General features: G+C 41.9%; 1 protein-coding gene across 1 annotated transcript in view; it reads right to left on the bottom strand.

Annotated features, from left to right (window-relative positions):
- Positions 1-17,520, bottom strand: part of EXOC4 (exocyst complex component 4) — a 648,177-nt gene that overhangs the window by 537,929 nt on the left and 92,728 nt on the right. The window contains exon 7 of the mRNA XM_004677057.2: positions 17,329-17,503. Coding sequence (XP_004677114.1) covers positions 17,329-17,503 — 175 coding nt within the window. The remainder of the gene's footprint in view (positions 1-17,328; positions 17,504-17,520) is intronic.

Raw genomic sequence — 17,520 nt, 5'->3', positions numbered from 1 at the left:
CTGTACAAAGAAAATAAATTAATTCTCAAGCACTGGCCAGGAAGCCATCTCAGTAGTTCCTAGCACAGCTATGTTCAACGATATTTAAGAATGTTTTACCTTTAGTGGTTTAGAAAGCTATTAGTCATTTTCACACTTTTAACAAGGTACAGTTTGGCTCAAATAAAAATAAAAACTATACACTAAAAATGTCAACATTGCAGAGGCTAATACCAACATAATTTATAGAAATGCCAGGAGTACCAGGTAATTTACATGAATAAAGCACTTTGGAAATGTAAATGGTATACAAATTTAAATGATGATGATAATGATGGTTGAGATATCAGTTATTTTAACCTTTATAAATGTGATTTTTGAAATAATAAGCACTTAAATACTGCTTTACATTCTCTAATCAGTTTAGAGAGAGTAATTAAACCACAGGTCACCCTCTGTAATACATGTAAACATTCCCATTTAGAGAAAATTAGTTAAGTCCTCAAGAAAGGAATCGAGGGTAAAACAGTTCTTTTTGGTCCATAGAACTTCAGTGGAGAATGAGGAACACAATGAAATAAGCCAACGATGGTGCACAACAGAAATTCAACTTTCTTGTGATCTTAGCACCCTCTGCAAAGCTGATCTAAAAAAAACCCTGGGAAGGGAATGGCATAAAAACGATAATCTGAACCCACTCTGCTCTAGTCCACAAGAAAATGTCAATATAATTCAAGAAAGCTTATGCAGAAAGCAAGCATGAAATAAGTGAAAGGTTTATATGCAAGTGTACAAAATCACTAAGATCCTGGACCGAGAGGAACGAGGAAAAAGCTGATACAACACCTTTTAATAGTTGCCTTGCTATTCGCTACAACCTTACTCTCTTAAAAGTGGATTCCATTGAAAAGGGCACCCAAACTTCAGTGTGAACACACACAAGTTCTCACTCTTGTCCCTGCAAGAAAGAAGATAGCTTGAGCCATGTGAATTCACCTTTACCTGAAAGGACATGGCCCCTTATAATACCCAGGTCTTTCTACTAGGAAATTCTCAAGATTTTACATGTTGGAGTTCAGGCCTGGAGTGTTTGCTTTGTAGTAATCACTTTATTTTTGTGTTCAGATTATAACAGGTGAAACGTGACACATCAATGCAAAATGCCATTTAAAAAGGAAACAGTCATCAAGGTTTATATTCATTTTGAAAATGATGAGGACTATATGTACATGTTGTAGTTAAGTAGTTACATGTCTAACTGGAATTGGACAAAGCTGAGTTTGAATCTCAGCCTCGCCTGTCAAATAGCTGGAGCAAGTCACTGAGCCACTTAAAATCTGACTTTTGTCGGGCCCTCCCTGGTGGCGCAGCGGGTTAAAACACTACACTAAGAAGCTTAAGCCACTTCCGCATGAGTTCGATCCCCGCCTGCCCTGGAGGTGATCCACATGGTGTGGCAGACCTCTCCTGGCCCGCCCGCTACTCCCTTCAGCAGTGTACTTCGTCGATCTGCCTGTTCTGCTCCCCACTCTGTCCCTGGTGAATCTTCTCACCCTCCGCATCTCTGGCCTGTACCCCAGTTCTGTATGAATAAATAAATAAATCTTTAAAAAAAAATCTGACTTTTGTCACCTGTAAAGTAAGACTAATAATGACATTATCAACGGGGGCAGTAAATGGGATAATGTGTCTAAAACACTAAGCACGGTGCTTGAACAGTAAAGGTTGGGAGTAATTCTGAATTTTGTAAATTTTTAGTGGAGAGAACAATTTTAGAGAGAAAAAGAGAATCATGTATCTATAATTGGCAAGTACAAATACTATGAGGTAACAGGAAAAATACTGAGAGACGAACGAGATAAAGCATAGAGGACAGATTTGAAAGTAGAAAAAGATACCAAATAAAGAAGAATCAAAACATTCTTTATGAAGTTATTGAGCATCTCCTATGAAATGACACAATGTTAGTTTCCAGAAGAACAAACAAGTCATCCTCAGTGCCCAACACCTTATAATTCAGCTGGAGAGATGGCAACTTTAGGTGACAAGCTGGGCAAAAGGTAGAAGGACCCAGAAGGAAACTACCAGTCTATTAATAGGGTGAGATTGGCTCTGTTTGTGAAATGATGTGGTATGGTTCAAAGGCCCTTATGAATCAATCCTTGAATGAGAATGAGATGGATAGAACCGTCATTGTTGTGACAGGTAGCAAGGTTCCAGTCAAAGAAATACTTAATGTTTGCAAGTAGACTGAAACACACACAGGTAAAGTCACCTCAGCATCTTGGCGAATTTGTATTTCTTTGTTCTTTCAAACAAGAGGGTAGCTAAGTTTCTGGCTTACCACACCAATATGAATAGAAACTACAGTTCTGCCACTGAAAGCAGACAATGGTCGCATTTTTTTTTCCAGTGTGAAATTGGTCGCATGCTAATTTTTCCAGTGTGAAATTGAAAGTACACTTCACAGGGAAGTGGAGTCATCTAAGGAATCAACACCCCAAGAGGAAGTTTGTTTAGTAGGATAGTAGACTGACTAAGTGAATAAAGAGAGAAGGCAGACCTGGAATTAAAACTGAGCTTTAGGACCCTCCCTGGTGGCGCAGCGGGTTAAAGCACAGCACTAGGAAGCTGAAGCCACTTCCACATGAGTTCAATCCCCACCTGCCCCGGAGGTGACCACAGGGCGCGGCAGACCTCTCCTGGCCCGCCCGCTGCTCCCCTCAGCAGTGTACTTCCTCAATCTGCCTGTTCTGCTCCCCACTCTGTCTCTGGTGAATCCTCTCACCCACCACATCTCTGGCTTGTACCCCAGTTCTGTATGAGTGAGTCAATAAATCTTTAAAAAAAAAAAAAAAAACTGAGTTGCTCTGGCACCCAACTTACCATTTGACCCTTGGATGCCTTCTTAATGATGGCATCCTTTGTTGTCAAAAGTCATAAGAGTAGTCAGTTAACATCATTCTTTTTAAATTGTCCTCTCTGATCACAGTTAAGAGAATAAATACAGATATCAAACCAGGATTCAAAGTCAGGCTCATCCACTTACCCACTCAAGAGTGTGGGTAGTGTTTCATCAAGCTCTTAGTGTTGTAGAAGTTGAAGGAAATTATGTATGTGATGTATGGTTTTTACACTGTCTTTTTCTTTTAGTTAATGAAACACCATTGTTTTACATCCTTGTAAGTGTTTTAACAGTACAGGATTTCGGCGCTCAACTATGGTCGCCATAGCGCTCACACCACCAGAGCACCCCTAGACCTCTGCCAGTTTGTTGTGTCCCCCACCCCTTCCTTACCCCTTCTCCTCAAACCCTCTACCTGTCCCGCCCCTCTTGGAGAAATGACATATTTAAGGCTTGGCCAGGTTCTCTATAGGAGCATGAGTGTTAGTACTGAAGTAACATCGTAAGTACTGAGGTAATGGGCATTCCTTATTATTGTCTGGTGTCAGATTCCATGTTTCCCCTAAACAGAAAGACCAGGTCACCTTGTTAAACTAAGATTCCAGTCCCATCCTCCCAAAGCCTCTCAAACATTAAGTCCAGGAGAGCTCTGGGATTTGCTAGTTTCTAGCACTTTGAACCACTCATCCATCTAAAGTCATTCCTCATGCCACTAACTACCCTGAAAATTCATTGTAAGACAAAGGAATGAACCTCTTCCAGAATCTGAAAAGGCCAACATTCAAAAACAAAGCATGTGCCACATGCATATGCAATAAAGAAATAAGGGGGGGGGGGGGAGGCAGTTGCGTTGGGAGCTAAACAATCCCCAAAGAGGGAGTTCTGGTTGTCCGCCCCTCCCCCCGGCACCCTGTTTCATAAAATGTTAGTACAGGTTTATTCTGTACAAATCCCAAGTGATTCACGTCAAATTAAATCCCCACAGAAATGTAGGCAGAAAGAACAGATGGCCTTTTCCTTTCTCAGTACATGTATGTGTATATTATATATGTGTGTGTCTGTGTATTATTTTTTTAACTTGTGCAGTAAAACTCACCGCCTCCAGAGTCACGAAAGGCCTACAGAGGAGTAATCTCAGTGTATTCCTAAGAGCTGCATCCTAGGGTGCTATTTATTTGTCCCCTTAATATCATGAGTTATTTCTACCAGATCGATGGCGGCAGGTGAGGGATGCAGGGAGAGCAGGTATGGAATCAAGACCATCACAGACTGAAAAGATGAGGCAGCACTTCTGCTGCCTTCAGGCCTCTGTCTGAGGGAAGGGCCTGTGCAGCCTGCAGAAGCTGTTCCCTCTCTCCAGTCCTCTGACTCTGAGAAGTGACCCTGGAAGAGGAGCAGCAGCCACAGACACTAGTGTGGCATTTGTTAGTCAGCTGAGGAAAATTCCAAGACTCTTTTCTATTAAAAATGCAGACATTCTTGCAGTGAACACTTTAAATATCCCCATTTCACTTCAGGAATTTCATCTTTAGCCTTTCTCAACCAAATGGAGTTTTCAATTGCTCCTGGGTAGAAAAAAAGGCAAGCGTTGAGCTGCCGGACCAGTAATGGTGCAAAACTATGCTAATGACCACAGGCCGCAGGGCATCTTGAAATGGAGGCTCTCAGTCACTCACCACCGTACACTGACCCAACTACAGCACTTTAATTTCTGATTCTGGTAGCTCCTTACTGACATTATTGCCATTTTGCCCCCTTGTAACTTTGGGGGTCTTTGGAAAGGACACTGTCAAGCACTTTTCTTATGCTAGATTGGTAACATTCTCTTGAAGCTTGAAATTAACATTTCCTTCTCCTACCAGTTAGTCCCTTCCCATTTGGCAAACATCTTTTTTGATTCTTGCATCTCTAATGGAGCTGAAAATTAATATGACTTTTTTGTTTAATTCTTTGATTATTCAAAAGAATTATCAATGATGTTAGCATGGGTCTTTCTGCACAGTAGGCCCGGAGTTCACATAGAAGCCTCATTTCTGAGCACCTGAGCTCCCAGGAGGCCACAGAATACACTATAAACTATTCTCAGCGGGAGCTCCTCCATCCATTGCACTCACTCACAGCCAACCTCAGGTGAAATCAAGCCCTGATTCCATGGTACTCATGCAACAGAATGACACAATAAAGATGGATGATTCCAAAGGAAAACTTGACACTTTAAGAAGGTAATTACACACAAAAGCTATCACTGAGAGTGGATTTAATGTACAGCAAGTGTGGTTCATCTATAGAAAGGAAAATGTTTTTAAATACAGGTAGAAAATCAAAATGGAAACTCTTTCCTTTTGCCAAGAACTGAGGACGATTTGGAATAGTTTTATTTTGAGAAGAACTGTGATCGAGGTGTTCAACAATCTCCCAAAGCTTTGGTCACACCCTTAGAAAAAAAGTAAGTAAGCAATGGTTTCTGGTAACAACTGTGGTAATCTCAATTATTAACAGGTTCTCTTTCCCACACTATTTTATACCCCTTATATGGAGCCCTGAGCTAACCTGTCAGGCCAGCAGGAGCCCTGGGGATGATGTAACCACCCTTCAGTGCAAGCAGGCAGAATGAACATAGGAAACCTTCACACTTTTATGATTTCTCTGCCACATGACTTTTAGATCTACAAAGTTCATCAAATTTATAAGGGATTTAAAATTCAACCTGAAATCGTGCAATCAATAAAGATATATTAGGTATCTGCTACTCATCCTTTCAAAACATCTTTATTAGGTGCAAACTCTACATAAGAAGTTGGGCCAAATTCTGCAGTGGGAACGCATTAATCAATAGCCCTTTCTCGCAAGAAGCTAAAAGACTAGTTGATAAAGGAATTAAAAATTGAAAGGGCAAAAGCACTGTGAGAAATGCAATCACGAGGAAGAAATGGTCCTGCAAGGACTTTTATCGGACTGAAAAGATGTGCTTGGTAGAGGGAGAAAAGCTAAATGATGAACAATGTCAACTGAGTAGTAAAAATCTAGAAACATGATGAAATATGTCAACTGAGTAGTAAAAGATCTAGGGGGGGAAAACGATAAAATGAGTAGTAGAAATTTAGGGGGGGAAAACCTAAATTTTACCATCTATCACATGGTAATAGACATCTAGAAAAGCTCTGAGCTCTTGCAAGGATATGACTATTTCATAGATGAGACAGAGCAGAACTGGAGCACATCAGAAAAGGGAATTGGGGTGGAGGCAAAATGAGGGGAAAGATGTGCGGTATAAATGAAAGTTCTCTGTAGGAAAGGACAGAAATACATTTGGAGGGCAGAGAGACCAACTTAATCGGAGCACAGCATTTCTACAGGAAAAGAGCAAAATTAAGTATGGGAAAGTAGGTTTTGACCAAATTATGGAGGCATTTGAATACAACAAGAATCTAACTCAACTAGTTCACTATAAGAATCTTATTCAACTAATTCATTACAGAGAAACACAGAAACTTAAAATTAAGTTCGCATCTTTCATTTACTTCTTTGCTTCAACGATGATGCTACTACCAGGACTGACACATTTATCATTACCACCCCATAAGGAGTCAAGTTTTCTCCAGGACCGCTTCCCCAAGCAGAAACCTGAAATGATCACCTTTCTACAGAGCACATGTAGAATCCAGTCACCAGCCTGCTGAATATTCTTTGTCCTAAAAATAAAATCCTGAGGGGAGCTGGGAAGGATAACACTGGGTTCATTTCTTATAGGTCTTCTAGTCCTGAAACACCCCCTGGGGATGCCTACCTGCAATAACTCACCCTGGTGAGTTATTAGGTAGCCTAGGTATACCAGTCGACCTCATCAAATGATCTGTCTTCATTTGGATCCTACTGCTGCATGACAGAGTGGGCACTTCAGCAACACTGGACGGGTGAGGAAGGAGTGTGTGTTGAGTCCACCTCAGGGCAAGGGAGCTCTACTTTACATGTGTCAACCAGCAGAGCCTCTAAACCAAGTCTCGGTGTACAACACCAAGGGATGGATTTTCTACAGGTTGAGAGGAAAAAGAAGTTAAAAAATCAGAAGCCTGTGAGGGATAGTCAGTCTCTGTCCCTACTGACACACGTTCAGTTTTGCCTGGATCAAATGCCCAATAAAATTCGACCCCATCTTTCTAGGGGGCGATCCTACAGTCTACTATTTCTCACCACAGACATGTACCTTGATGCTCAGTTTACATTCTGCATGTTTTGTTTTACTCTCCCCTAGTATTTGGTAAGAAAATAATCCCATTATTTTGTATTTCTACTTTAAAACATGACTGTAAAGCCTCAAGCATGGTTCCCCCAGTTTAATATTTGCACCGCCCCAACCAAAGCACCTCTTTTATATACACTTCCTTCCCAGGCCAGCAGGCACAGCCATGCCTGGACTTGACCCCTCGATAAGAACACAATTGTCCATACAAAAGTACTCACTGGATTTTTTTTTTAAAAAAGATTTATTTATTTGTACATACAGAACTGGGGTACAGGCCAGAGGCTCAGGAGCAGTGAGAGGCTTCACCAGAGACAGACTGGGGAGCAGAACAGGCAGATCGATGAAGTACACTGCTGAGGGGAACAGTGGGCAGGTCAGGAGAGGTCTGCCACGCCATGTGGTCACCTCCGGGGCAGGCGTGAATAGAACTCATGCGGAAGTGGTTTTAGCTTCTCAGTGCTGTGCTTTAACCCGCTGTGCCACCAGGGGGGCCAAGTACTCACTGGATTTTACAGTGGAGCCCCTTTTTGACAGTCCCCTCTCTGGAAACCCTGGAGGACCTTCAGGAAGTGCTCTCCATTCAAGCCCTGCCAACCCCTGTGACAGAGTTACTCTAAAGCTCTTCTGAGTGACTCATTTTATAGTAATAATTTCCTTCCTTATCATCCTATCTCCAGAGAGGTTAACATCTCTGTTTCTGTGCTGACTCCTAAAGTGCCAATTTTTCCAGAATGCACCAAAGTTTGCCTCATCTGAAGTCCTGCATCACTGCAGATGCTCCGCTTGGGCCTCCCACCCGTTTGTCTGGCATTGGGGTACACACATGTCCCACGCTCAAGGCGGCATCCCAGCTGCTGCCTCCCCAGAGCTGGGCAGACAGTGATGATCTGTGATGAGATGTCGTTCTGTGCAGCACAGCCAAAAATAGCGCTGGCCTTTCTCATTGCCATATCACGTTGCTAACACATATCTAATGTATGTCGTTTATCGCCCCCGAGAGACTGGCTACTTCGTGCGAGCTTGAGTCATTCGCTGTAGTTCACTTGACGGCAGCCCGTGGCTGCCTTGAGTGTAGTGAGACCCGAAGCAGTGGATTTTACTGCCATTCACTTCACATTTTCAAAACGCTCCAAAACTTTTAGGTGGCTAATCAAGAAAAGATTCACACTCCTCACTGGCAATACTACTCCTTGGCAATACCAACAAATAGCTCTGGGAAACACAAGAACTACTTTAAAAAAAAAAAAAACTGCATCTTTTAATGTTATAAAATTTTCTGTGTCATCTTAATCAAGGGTTAAAAAATATTAAATCTTGAAGAAAATCCTTCTGTGAAGGGCCATCACCTTTGTTTTCAAACACCAACTGAACAACAGGCATCAATTCTACTACAAACATTCTGCAATGACGCAAAAGTATATATCAAACATTAGTAGCTGGATATGACATTGTTGAACAGTTTAAGAGTCCGAAATAACACATTTCCTCATGGGCCTTAAAGTTAGGAACAACTATTTTATGACTTTGTACAACTTAGTGCCTTCCCACGAGCTACTTCTTTCTCTTGAGTACCCAAGAGAATGAAAAGGAGAAGACTGTAGTGAACGCTCAGTGTCCATCCTCACTGATCAGATCCTATCATGGTGTAGGCTAGGCTAACAATGCGATTAAGAGGGAACTGTCACATCACCCCAACTTCAAACAAAAATACCTCAAGAAAAGGCATTTTTCTCATGACTGGTCCAACACAGACTATTCAGCATTCTCTAGCCCTGTCAGGGTGCAAAAGGAATCATCCCATACCCCTCTGAATTCTTCTGGGGGTGGGCAAGTAATCGAAACACTTTCAGATAAGACAACGAAGGAAAAGCAATCAATTCAATCACATATGTAAGAACAACAGTACATGTTTTGGGACAGGTAATGTTTTGGAATCGGGGGCTTCAAGGACAGAGAAGGAGCCCTCATCAGACTAACCAGGAGTGGTGGTCTCATCCTCACTCTGAAAGCTGAGATTCTTTGATTATTCTTACTGCGAAATCTAGAACTAGATGAGACCCCCAACTCCATTCTTCTAGGTCATATAAGGGGAAGCAGTGACTGCTTCTTCCAAAAGGGAAAAGGAAGCAGCTGAGGATATGATTATCTCGCCTTCACCTACAGAATGGCAAAGGGTTTAGACAAGAACAGAAGCTTTTTCTCAGCCAATGGGCCCTCACTGGCCTCCACGCAAAACCATCTGTAATGATAACCTCACTCCTCTAGCTTCCGTCCCAAGATGACAGGAGGCCGACTCTGGGCCTACTGAGAAAAGGCTATCCTAACCTTTTGGGGAGATTTCCCTACATTCCCCTTGCTCCCTTCCTGAACTTTTAGTTCTTCTTCAAATTGTTTGTCCATATCCCCAAAGGAATCACCAGCTTCTCACAGCCACTGCCCTGACCTTAACAGGAATTGGGTCCTGCTTCAATTTTATGTTATCATCACTCCCACATAATCAAAAAAAAAAAAAAAGAAAGAAAGAAAAACCAGAAGCAAAGAGAGAAACTCCAGGTGCTGGGGTTCACTTTTCCACCATGGCAACTACAGAGACCGTGCTCAGCTATTCTTCAGAAACAGTGCTCACTTTCATTCCAGTTGCTAGGCTGGTTCAGATGCACAGCTTCAACTCCTACCCTGGACCAGGAGAGGGGCCCCCTAAGTTGGTGGCTCCTGCCCTAACTTCTCTCCGAGTCTCTCAGGTGCAAGTTCTAGCTGCCTTTAGTCTAATTTCACAGGGATTTTCTGCAAATACTGAAAAGTTAACACAAAGCACCATCTTCCCAATCCCAATTCCCAACTGCCCAGCTGCAAACATCACCCTCATGATGGCTTCTCCTCTCCTAGAATAAGTGGTAAAGGTTTTGAGAGTTCACTGTTCTTTCCAAATCTCTCTCATACTGTCCTCTCTCCTTGACTCTACATGGTAATGCCAAGACTTAAACTAAGTTTAGTGCATTAAGCAAAATCTGTGGCCTCTTAAAACCTAAGAAAACAAATTTCTATCCAGTGACTGGCTGTTGTTTTTTGAACATTGACTCCTCAACTTCATCATTTGAAAACATGGATAAGTATAAATATACTTCCACACAGTTAATAAACTGCCTTGTGCCACAAATTCCTCAAAACAAAGCCTCCATTTGAAAAAGGTGACCTCAAATCATTTCAATGAAATGCATCAACTAAAAGAATGTCACAGATACTCTGAAGTTAAATGTCAAAAGACCAAGGTATAGCAGAAAGTTAGCCTCTAAGTCTCGGACTTGAAAATGTTAAAAGACAAGTACAGGTATGTATGCTAACATACACGCAAATGAAAATTTTGGAAGGAAAATACAATAAAAGCATTGCCCAGTCATAGAGAACACACAAGGATGTAGCACAAATACTCCATCACACACAGAGAAACATAGTAGCCTGGGTTCTCAAAATGAAAACCTCGCAGACTCCAGCTTGAGGACCAGGGCTGAGCGAAAGCACTAGTGAGCACTGCGCTAGAGGGGTGGGGCCGAGGTGGTCATTGTGGAAATGATGGCTACACAATAAAGTATGAATGCCAGAAACTTCGATGCGGCAATGTCAAAACAGAATGAAGCAAAACCAGGCTGTGGAGTGATGGGACGACAGTGTCTCAGTGCCAGCGCTAATTGTATCATTTTTTATGACACCTGACATTCTTTAGGTACCTGGGCACATCAAAAATACTAATGCATAATAATAGTTTAACTTTTGTTCATTTTGGAGAGATTTTGAAGAAATGTATTTTGCAATAACGAAATACTAATCTCAAAAAATACCCAGGGCAGACTGAGATCTAAAACATCCACAGCATGCTTGATTTAACACTCTTCAGTTTCTTCATCTCTAAAATGGAGACAGTATGAAAAATGGTCATAAGAGAAAGGTCAAAGAGATTAATGCAAAAAGAGAAGATGTCGGTGCTTGAATTTAAAGTGACAAAAGTCTAACCACTCTAAGAGTTTTCATAGACTCACTCAAACAAAGCACTTCTGTGAAAGACCTGTCTTTACCTAAGTGTATCTTTACTCATCTTGATTTTAGTATGATCTGACTGATAAAATTCCCTGAGCCTGGCTACACTTAAATATTCTCCAACCAATTAGGAACAGTAGGCAAGAAGAAAATGTTAGCCTTTATCTTGTGTCAAAGACCCAAGCAACAATAATCTCATGCCTGTGTGACTGGTGAACATTCTAGAGAAGCCAACTACAAACCTCCCCAAGTTATGAAAGAGGAAAGGTTACTGCAAATTCTTTGCCACTCTTCTCACCGAACAGAAGCCAGCCCAAACCCGCACCTCACCCATTCTCTCTTTCTCACACTGGGCCTTAACAGATCTCCAGTCTCCACATTTGACTTTTATTGACAGAACATTGCCTGTCAGAAGTTAATTATCAAGTAAGAAGTCCCACTACCCTGAGGCCACCATGCTGGGAAGCCTTCTTGAACCTTCTAGCCCAGGTGACCCTTTAACGGAAGCAGCCAAGTCAATGACCCCAGCTAGAAACCACATAAAGCTGAACACTGGGCCCTCCCTGCATTCCTGAGTCACAAAACTGTGAGCAAATAAAAATACCCATGTCCTTTAATCACCACATTTTTTTAAATAATTTGGTATTCAGCAACTGATCATTGAACCAGAGGAATTAACACTGCGTTTTAGAATTGAGGTATATAAGCACAGTACTCAGAAAAGATGTCAGAAAAATAAATTTAAAAAAGGCATGACCCATCAGGAAACATTTTTGCTGCTGCACAAGCTGTAGTGGCAACAGCACGTGAGTCCATGGTCGCATCACTTACTTTCATTTCATTCAAATCACGTGATACTCTCTACTTCTCACCACCCAACTACTATCACTAATCCCCACCACGTATTGTGGTCTCTTGGTCCCTTGCTTGGGCCCAGGTGCACCAAAGTTTGATAAGCACAGAGCCTTCACAAACACACTGAAACCACCATGACTGGTAGGGCTCTGAGGGGCACTAGGCTTTAAGGGCACCCAAAGAGAGAAGCTTTAAGGTGGTGGTAGACCTATCACTTCCACCCTTGAGTTCTCTGGGCTCATCAGGTCCTAATGGAACCATCCTGGATCACCAGGAATTTCAGGAGATCAGGCTTCACCCTTTCAAAACTGCCAAGCTATTATTTTCAAAATTTGCCTCAGGGCCTCAAGATGTGTCTGTGGCACCTACCTGGAGTTTCACTGGGCACCCAATTCCCTACCTAGTCTCCGACCTGTGTGTGTATGGGCAGCATCTGTACTAGGCTGTCCTCAGCGGCCATCAGTTCCTGCTTTAAGCACCTGGAGTGACTATAAAGCGCAGAAAACTCCTGGCACCACAACTAAAACCAAGTTGCAAATGACTTCCAATATCCCCTGCAAATGTTCACTTCATTCTGTTCACTGGGCAACACACGAGCCACTGAGGGGACAGAGCAAAACCTCTAGCAACAAGATCCTTTCTGCATATTCAATGACCAGGCTAAACTAGTGCTGGAGTATGCCACCCAAAATAAAAGCTCTTCACACACTTTAAAGGCTAATAAAAATAAAATATTTCTTAATGAATAATCTTGAGTTATCTAGCTTGCGATGCTAAAAAAAAAAAAAAAGAAGAAAAGAAAAATGCCCTGCCTGGTGGTGCAGCGGGTTAAAGCACTGCACTAAGAAACTAAAGCCACTTCCGCATGAGTTCAATTCCCGCCTGCCCCGGAGGCGACCACATGGCGTGGCAGACCTCTCCTGACCCTCCTGCTGCTCCCCTCAGCAGTGTACTTCGTCGATCTGCCTGTTCTGCTTCCCGCTCTGTCTCTGGTGAATCCTCTCACCCTCCGCATCTCTGGCCTGTACCCCAGTTCTGTACAAATAAATAAATAGATCTTTAGGAAAAAAAAAAGAAAAGAAAAAGCTAGTTTTATTTCAAGGTATGGGATGATCCTCAACCAAAATATTAAATGAAACCAACCCTAACAATAATGTAGCTCCAAATCTGGATTCAAAGTAGAAATTGGAATTGTCTGCTTGGAAAATCCCTCTAGGTCATGGACCAGGACCAATAATATTTGCGGATTTTCTTATCTGACAGCAAAATGCAAGTTCTCTCTGCAGGAGGTTAATTTTATCACTGTTTAAACATTTATGTGGCAGTTAACAAAAGCAAAATGATTTTGCATCCTGTCTCTCTTATGCTCTAGAGCAAGAATCAAGGCACTAGAAAGGGACTTGTTCTGGGTGTCACTGCCAGAGGTGACAGTGGGACAGAAGCCATGGCCCCTTTACCTCATCTAGCATGCCCAAGGCATCTACATTTCAGCAACGAATGACAGGGCAGTTTTACTCAGCAATGAGGTATGAAAAAGATGAGACATTGGTTGTGATCTCAACTACCCAAAGGATGGGTTTGCTCAACATAAGTCATTTATTTTCTATTACGGAGAAGTCACCAGAAATGTGGGCTATACTGTATTTCCAATCTACCTCACTCTTACACACTTGACAATGTGCAGCCGACAGTACAACAAGCTTGTCACCAAGGAAGTGACATTTTGGAAGGTGCGGCTGCCACTCCGAAGGGCAAAACATGGATTTCTTTTATCGCAGTTTCCAAAAAGAGTGTAAAACTGAACCACGGCGTGTGGTCACAGTGCTGACACCAGGAGAAAGCTCTTGACACTGTTACTGTGATAGCTGCAGCCTTGTCTCTGCACTAACTGTCTGCAGACACAAACACACCGAGACAAAGGAGCCTTCCAGCTTCGGGCCAGAGTATGCCTGCGAGGGAGAGCCAGGTTCAGAGCCGAAACCCCACAGTCTTTCAAAGAGTAAACATTATTTTCATTTGCAAGATTTAATAAATAAATGGATATTTACATTTTCCTGCAAGAAACATTTTGGCATTAAAGGAACAGGAAGGTGTGAACTCTGAACACTGGCACGCCATTCCACCTGAGGTCCCATCACCCTCATCCCTGCTTCTCTGCGGGTGCCTCTTGTCCTGCTCAATTCTTTCACACTCCAGGGTTGAACTTAATCTAAAGGGCATTCCACCAGTGAGTATGTAAAAAGTTAACTGTAGCTCTAGACCATAAAGTGCTGCTTGGAAACTTAAAAATCTTTTCTAAGCGCTCCCAGTGGGCAAACACCAAATACTGCATTGCCAGGGCACCCCAGGGGCTTGCTCCTACAGGCCTTTGAACACACCATTTAATGGACACTGCTGCAGTGGCCAATGAACTCTATCTTTTGTTCCTCTTTATTCCCCAATACATAGTACATGGTTGGCCCCAATAACTTAACCGAAACCATCATTAAAATAGCTGCCGTATCGAAAGCCAGGATGACAGGTGGTTCCTTGACTTTCTAAGACATCTGAAAGATTTATAAATCCTTTGCTCCCTTCTTTGTTTTCCTTTACAACCCCCTATAAAAGCTCACCTTCTCTAGCTCACTGTGGGACAAAACCACACAGGATCTAATCCAGAGACTCCATGTGCCTAAATGGAGTAGGCAGTTTCCCTGCCTTAATTTCCAGCCTCTCCACTCAGTCCTTTTTATGACTAGCACCAAATCTTGCTACAGCCAGAATCCCTATCCACAGCAGTTCTCATTGAGAAGGCTGGGCAGGGGCTAGGGATGAATCCTGCAGGAAACCTAACATCTACACAGTTTCAAAAACCATTAGTCGAAAGATAAACCACAAACTCCTCAGACAATGCTAAAAGCATTTCAGAAGGTGGCACCCAAATCAACTGACCCAAACTTGGCTTCTAGTCCCCAGAACAGACCTTCAGGTACAGCTTAGCCTCCTTTCTACTTACCCTTAAGAGCCTTTTCTATTCATTCTTGTTGTGTCACTCACCAACATCATCTCATCTGTCATTGCACCTAGTTGATGTACACCCAACTTGTAATATACCCCCACCCCACTTGCCCAAATCCTCAAGGGACCCAGCACATCACAAACCTTGAAAACCTTTCAACATGTCTCAAGATAACATACCACACTATGCCAACCTCATTCCGACATTGAGCAACACATGTTCATGCATGTCTGGGTGACCATATACCTGTTTATGTTTGACTGAATATCCTGTTACTACTCAGTGACCTATAACTGAAAAAAAAGTGAGGGAACTAGAAAATATAGGAAACTGAAAACTATTTCAAAATTTGTATAATCAACAACATGTTCACTGCTAATAATTCTGTCTGGTGAAATTTTCATTTCACCTGTTAATTTTTGTCAACTTTTAAAAATCCTGGTTATGCATCATCCATTTTTCTGCCCTATTTGCAAGCACAATAATTGTGTGCTGGTCATTGCAGATGCTTCCTCATTGATAATCCACAAGATAGTGTCATGCTTTAGAGTGAGTTTTGTTCCAATAAGCTGTCAACTTACAGGAGGGTCAGGCTTGTACTGTAGAGACGTGGCTTGGGCTTTGTTATCAAAGACCTACCATGACCCACCCTGTGTGGCTAGAGTCCTCTATTCCTCAACCTAACACCTTTCACAACTCATATCTGAAAGCCCAGGATGTCCAGCAGGTTCTCCCCACAATGTTTAGTCTGTACTCCAACACTCCTGAGCCTCTGGGCTCTTCCAGAATCTCTGTCCAGCTATAGTCCCACAGCAGTCACTTCCTGTCAAACCTCATGGTGTGCACAGCTCCGTGTCTGACCAGAGACGACAGCATGCTTCAGATTTCTGGGAATTCTTCTCTATTCTTTCTTCTGGGACTCCTGTGCAAATCTCTCCTCTCCAATTATCCTACCACACAAACTCTGGCCCCTTTCACACCTTTGAATTCTAAGCTGTTTCCTCTGCTTAGACAGCCCACTACTGTTTAGGTTCTACGTCCCTACACCACAGTTTGGAAACTGGGAGATCTGGAGCCCACTTCATGTGCTCTCTTCTGTTCACTGACTATGACAACTGCCATTCAGTTTGGGAGCTGCTTAGAGCAAGCAGTAAACTGTATCATGGCCAGAACCAGAACCCCTAAGAAAGACTATTTTTTTGCACTTTAAAATCTACTACCTTAGGTCATCCTTCCAATAAACTTGTGACCTGAAAGGCCCGTTAGTTCCATGACAGATTAGGAAACCAAGATATATATATATAGAGAAAGTGTTAGCCAGTTCATCACCAAGAAAGCTTTCAAACACAAATATTTATCAAGTACCTACTATGGGCACATGGTCATTAACTTGGTGGCAAAACAAACTCAGGGGACAGAGTTACAACCTATGTTCTTTCTAATGAGCCATCAATAAAGCACAAAAAAAAAAATGCCTATGAAATATTCAATCATTCAATCCACCAGGAAGGAACATGCCTATACTTTCAAAAATGACTGTAATTTACATTCATGATTTATTTTTCCTGCAAAGACTCCTATTGCCATGAAAGAAATTTCATTCTACAGTTATATTTTTCAATTCCCTACATATGCTTAATTTTTTCATTAGTACATACTGTCTAACTAACTCATTTCTATTTAACTAAGCCAAACTTGTTTCCACTCTCCTATTCGTATTTCTAATTTTAATCTGACCAAATCAAATATATTTTCCCAGCGCATGGAGAGAAATATAATAAAATCTCTAAACATCATCTCTGCAGCATCATACCAAATGGTAATATCATCCCTCTGATCCTCAACAAATCAAAGTGACACATATTAAGTCTTAAAGACTTTTTTTTTTTTCATTTCTCAAAATAAGCTCTTGACCTTTCATTTACCCCAATATATGCAAGAGTTGGCTGAAGGGAAATGGTTCGGAAATTAGACTACAAGCATGCATTAAATAGTGTTTAAAAACATTTTAATACTGATAACCTTAATATAAGATTAATCCCAATGACGTAAAACACATTATCAAAAAGTGGGGCTGTACAAGCTCAATTGCTACCTGCTTAAAATTACTGCTCGTAATTTTTAAAGCTTGACAAAAGGAAAGTTGGTTAAAAGGTGTTTTGAAGATGACAGAAGTTCATGATGTCAACAGCATCACCTTGCAACAGCTACGTTAATTTCTCACTGTTTATGATTAAAGGAGTATTTTGATGGCTGAAAAAAATTGGTGTTATTGTGTGTATGAATCAAGATGGCAGTCTTTGGTAAAACACCTACCTGCAGAACATCTTGGATCTTCACCCACACATCTGCCATGTCATACAGCTTGACATCTTCCTGCTGGGTCTGGGGAGTCACCACGGTGTCCTGTAGGTATCCCAGGACCACAGAGTGCGCACTGGCAACAGCGTTAAACTTGTCAAACAGCAGTTCCAGCAGTTCTAGAAGCAATCTAGAGAGGAAAACAAA

This window comes from Condylura cristata, unplaced genomic scaffold, assembly GCF_000260355.1.
Source record: "Condylura cristata isolate star-nosed mole 26May11 unplaced genomic scaffold, ConCri1.0 scaffold00005, whole genome shotgun sequence".
NCBI classification, from domain to species: domain Eukaryota; kingdom Metazoa; phylum Chordata; class Mammalia; order Eulipotyphla; family Talpidae; genus Condylura; species Condylura cristata.
Note: the sequence above shows the minus strand (reverse complement) of the source record. Positions and strands in the feature narration are given on the sequence as shown.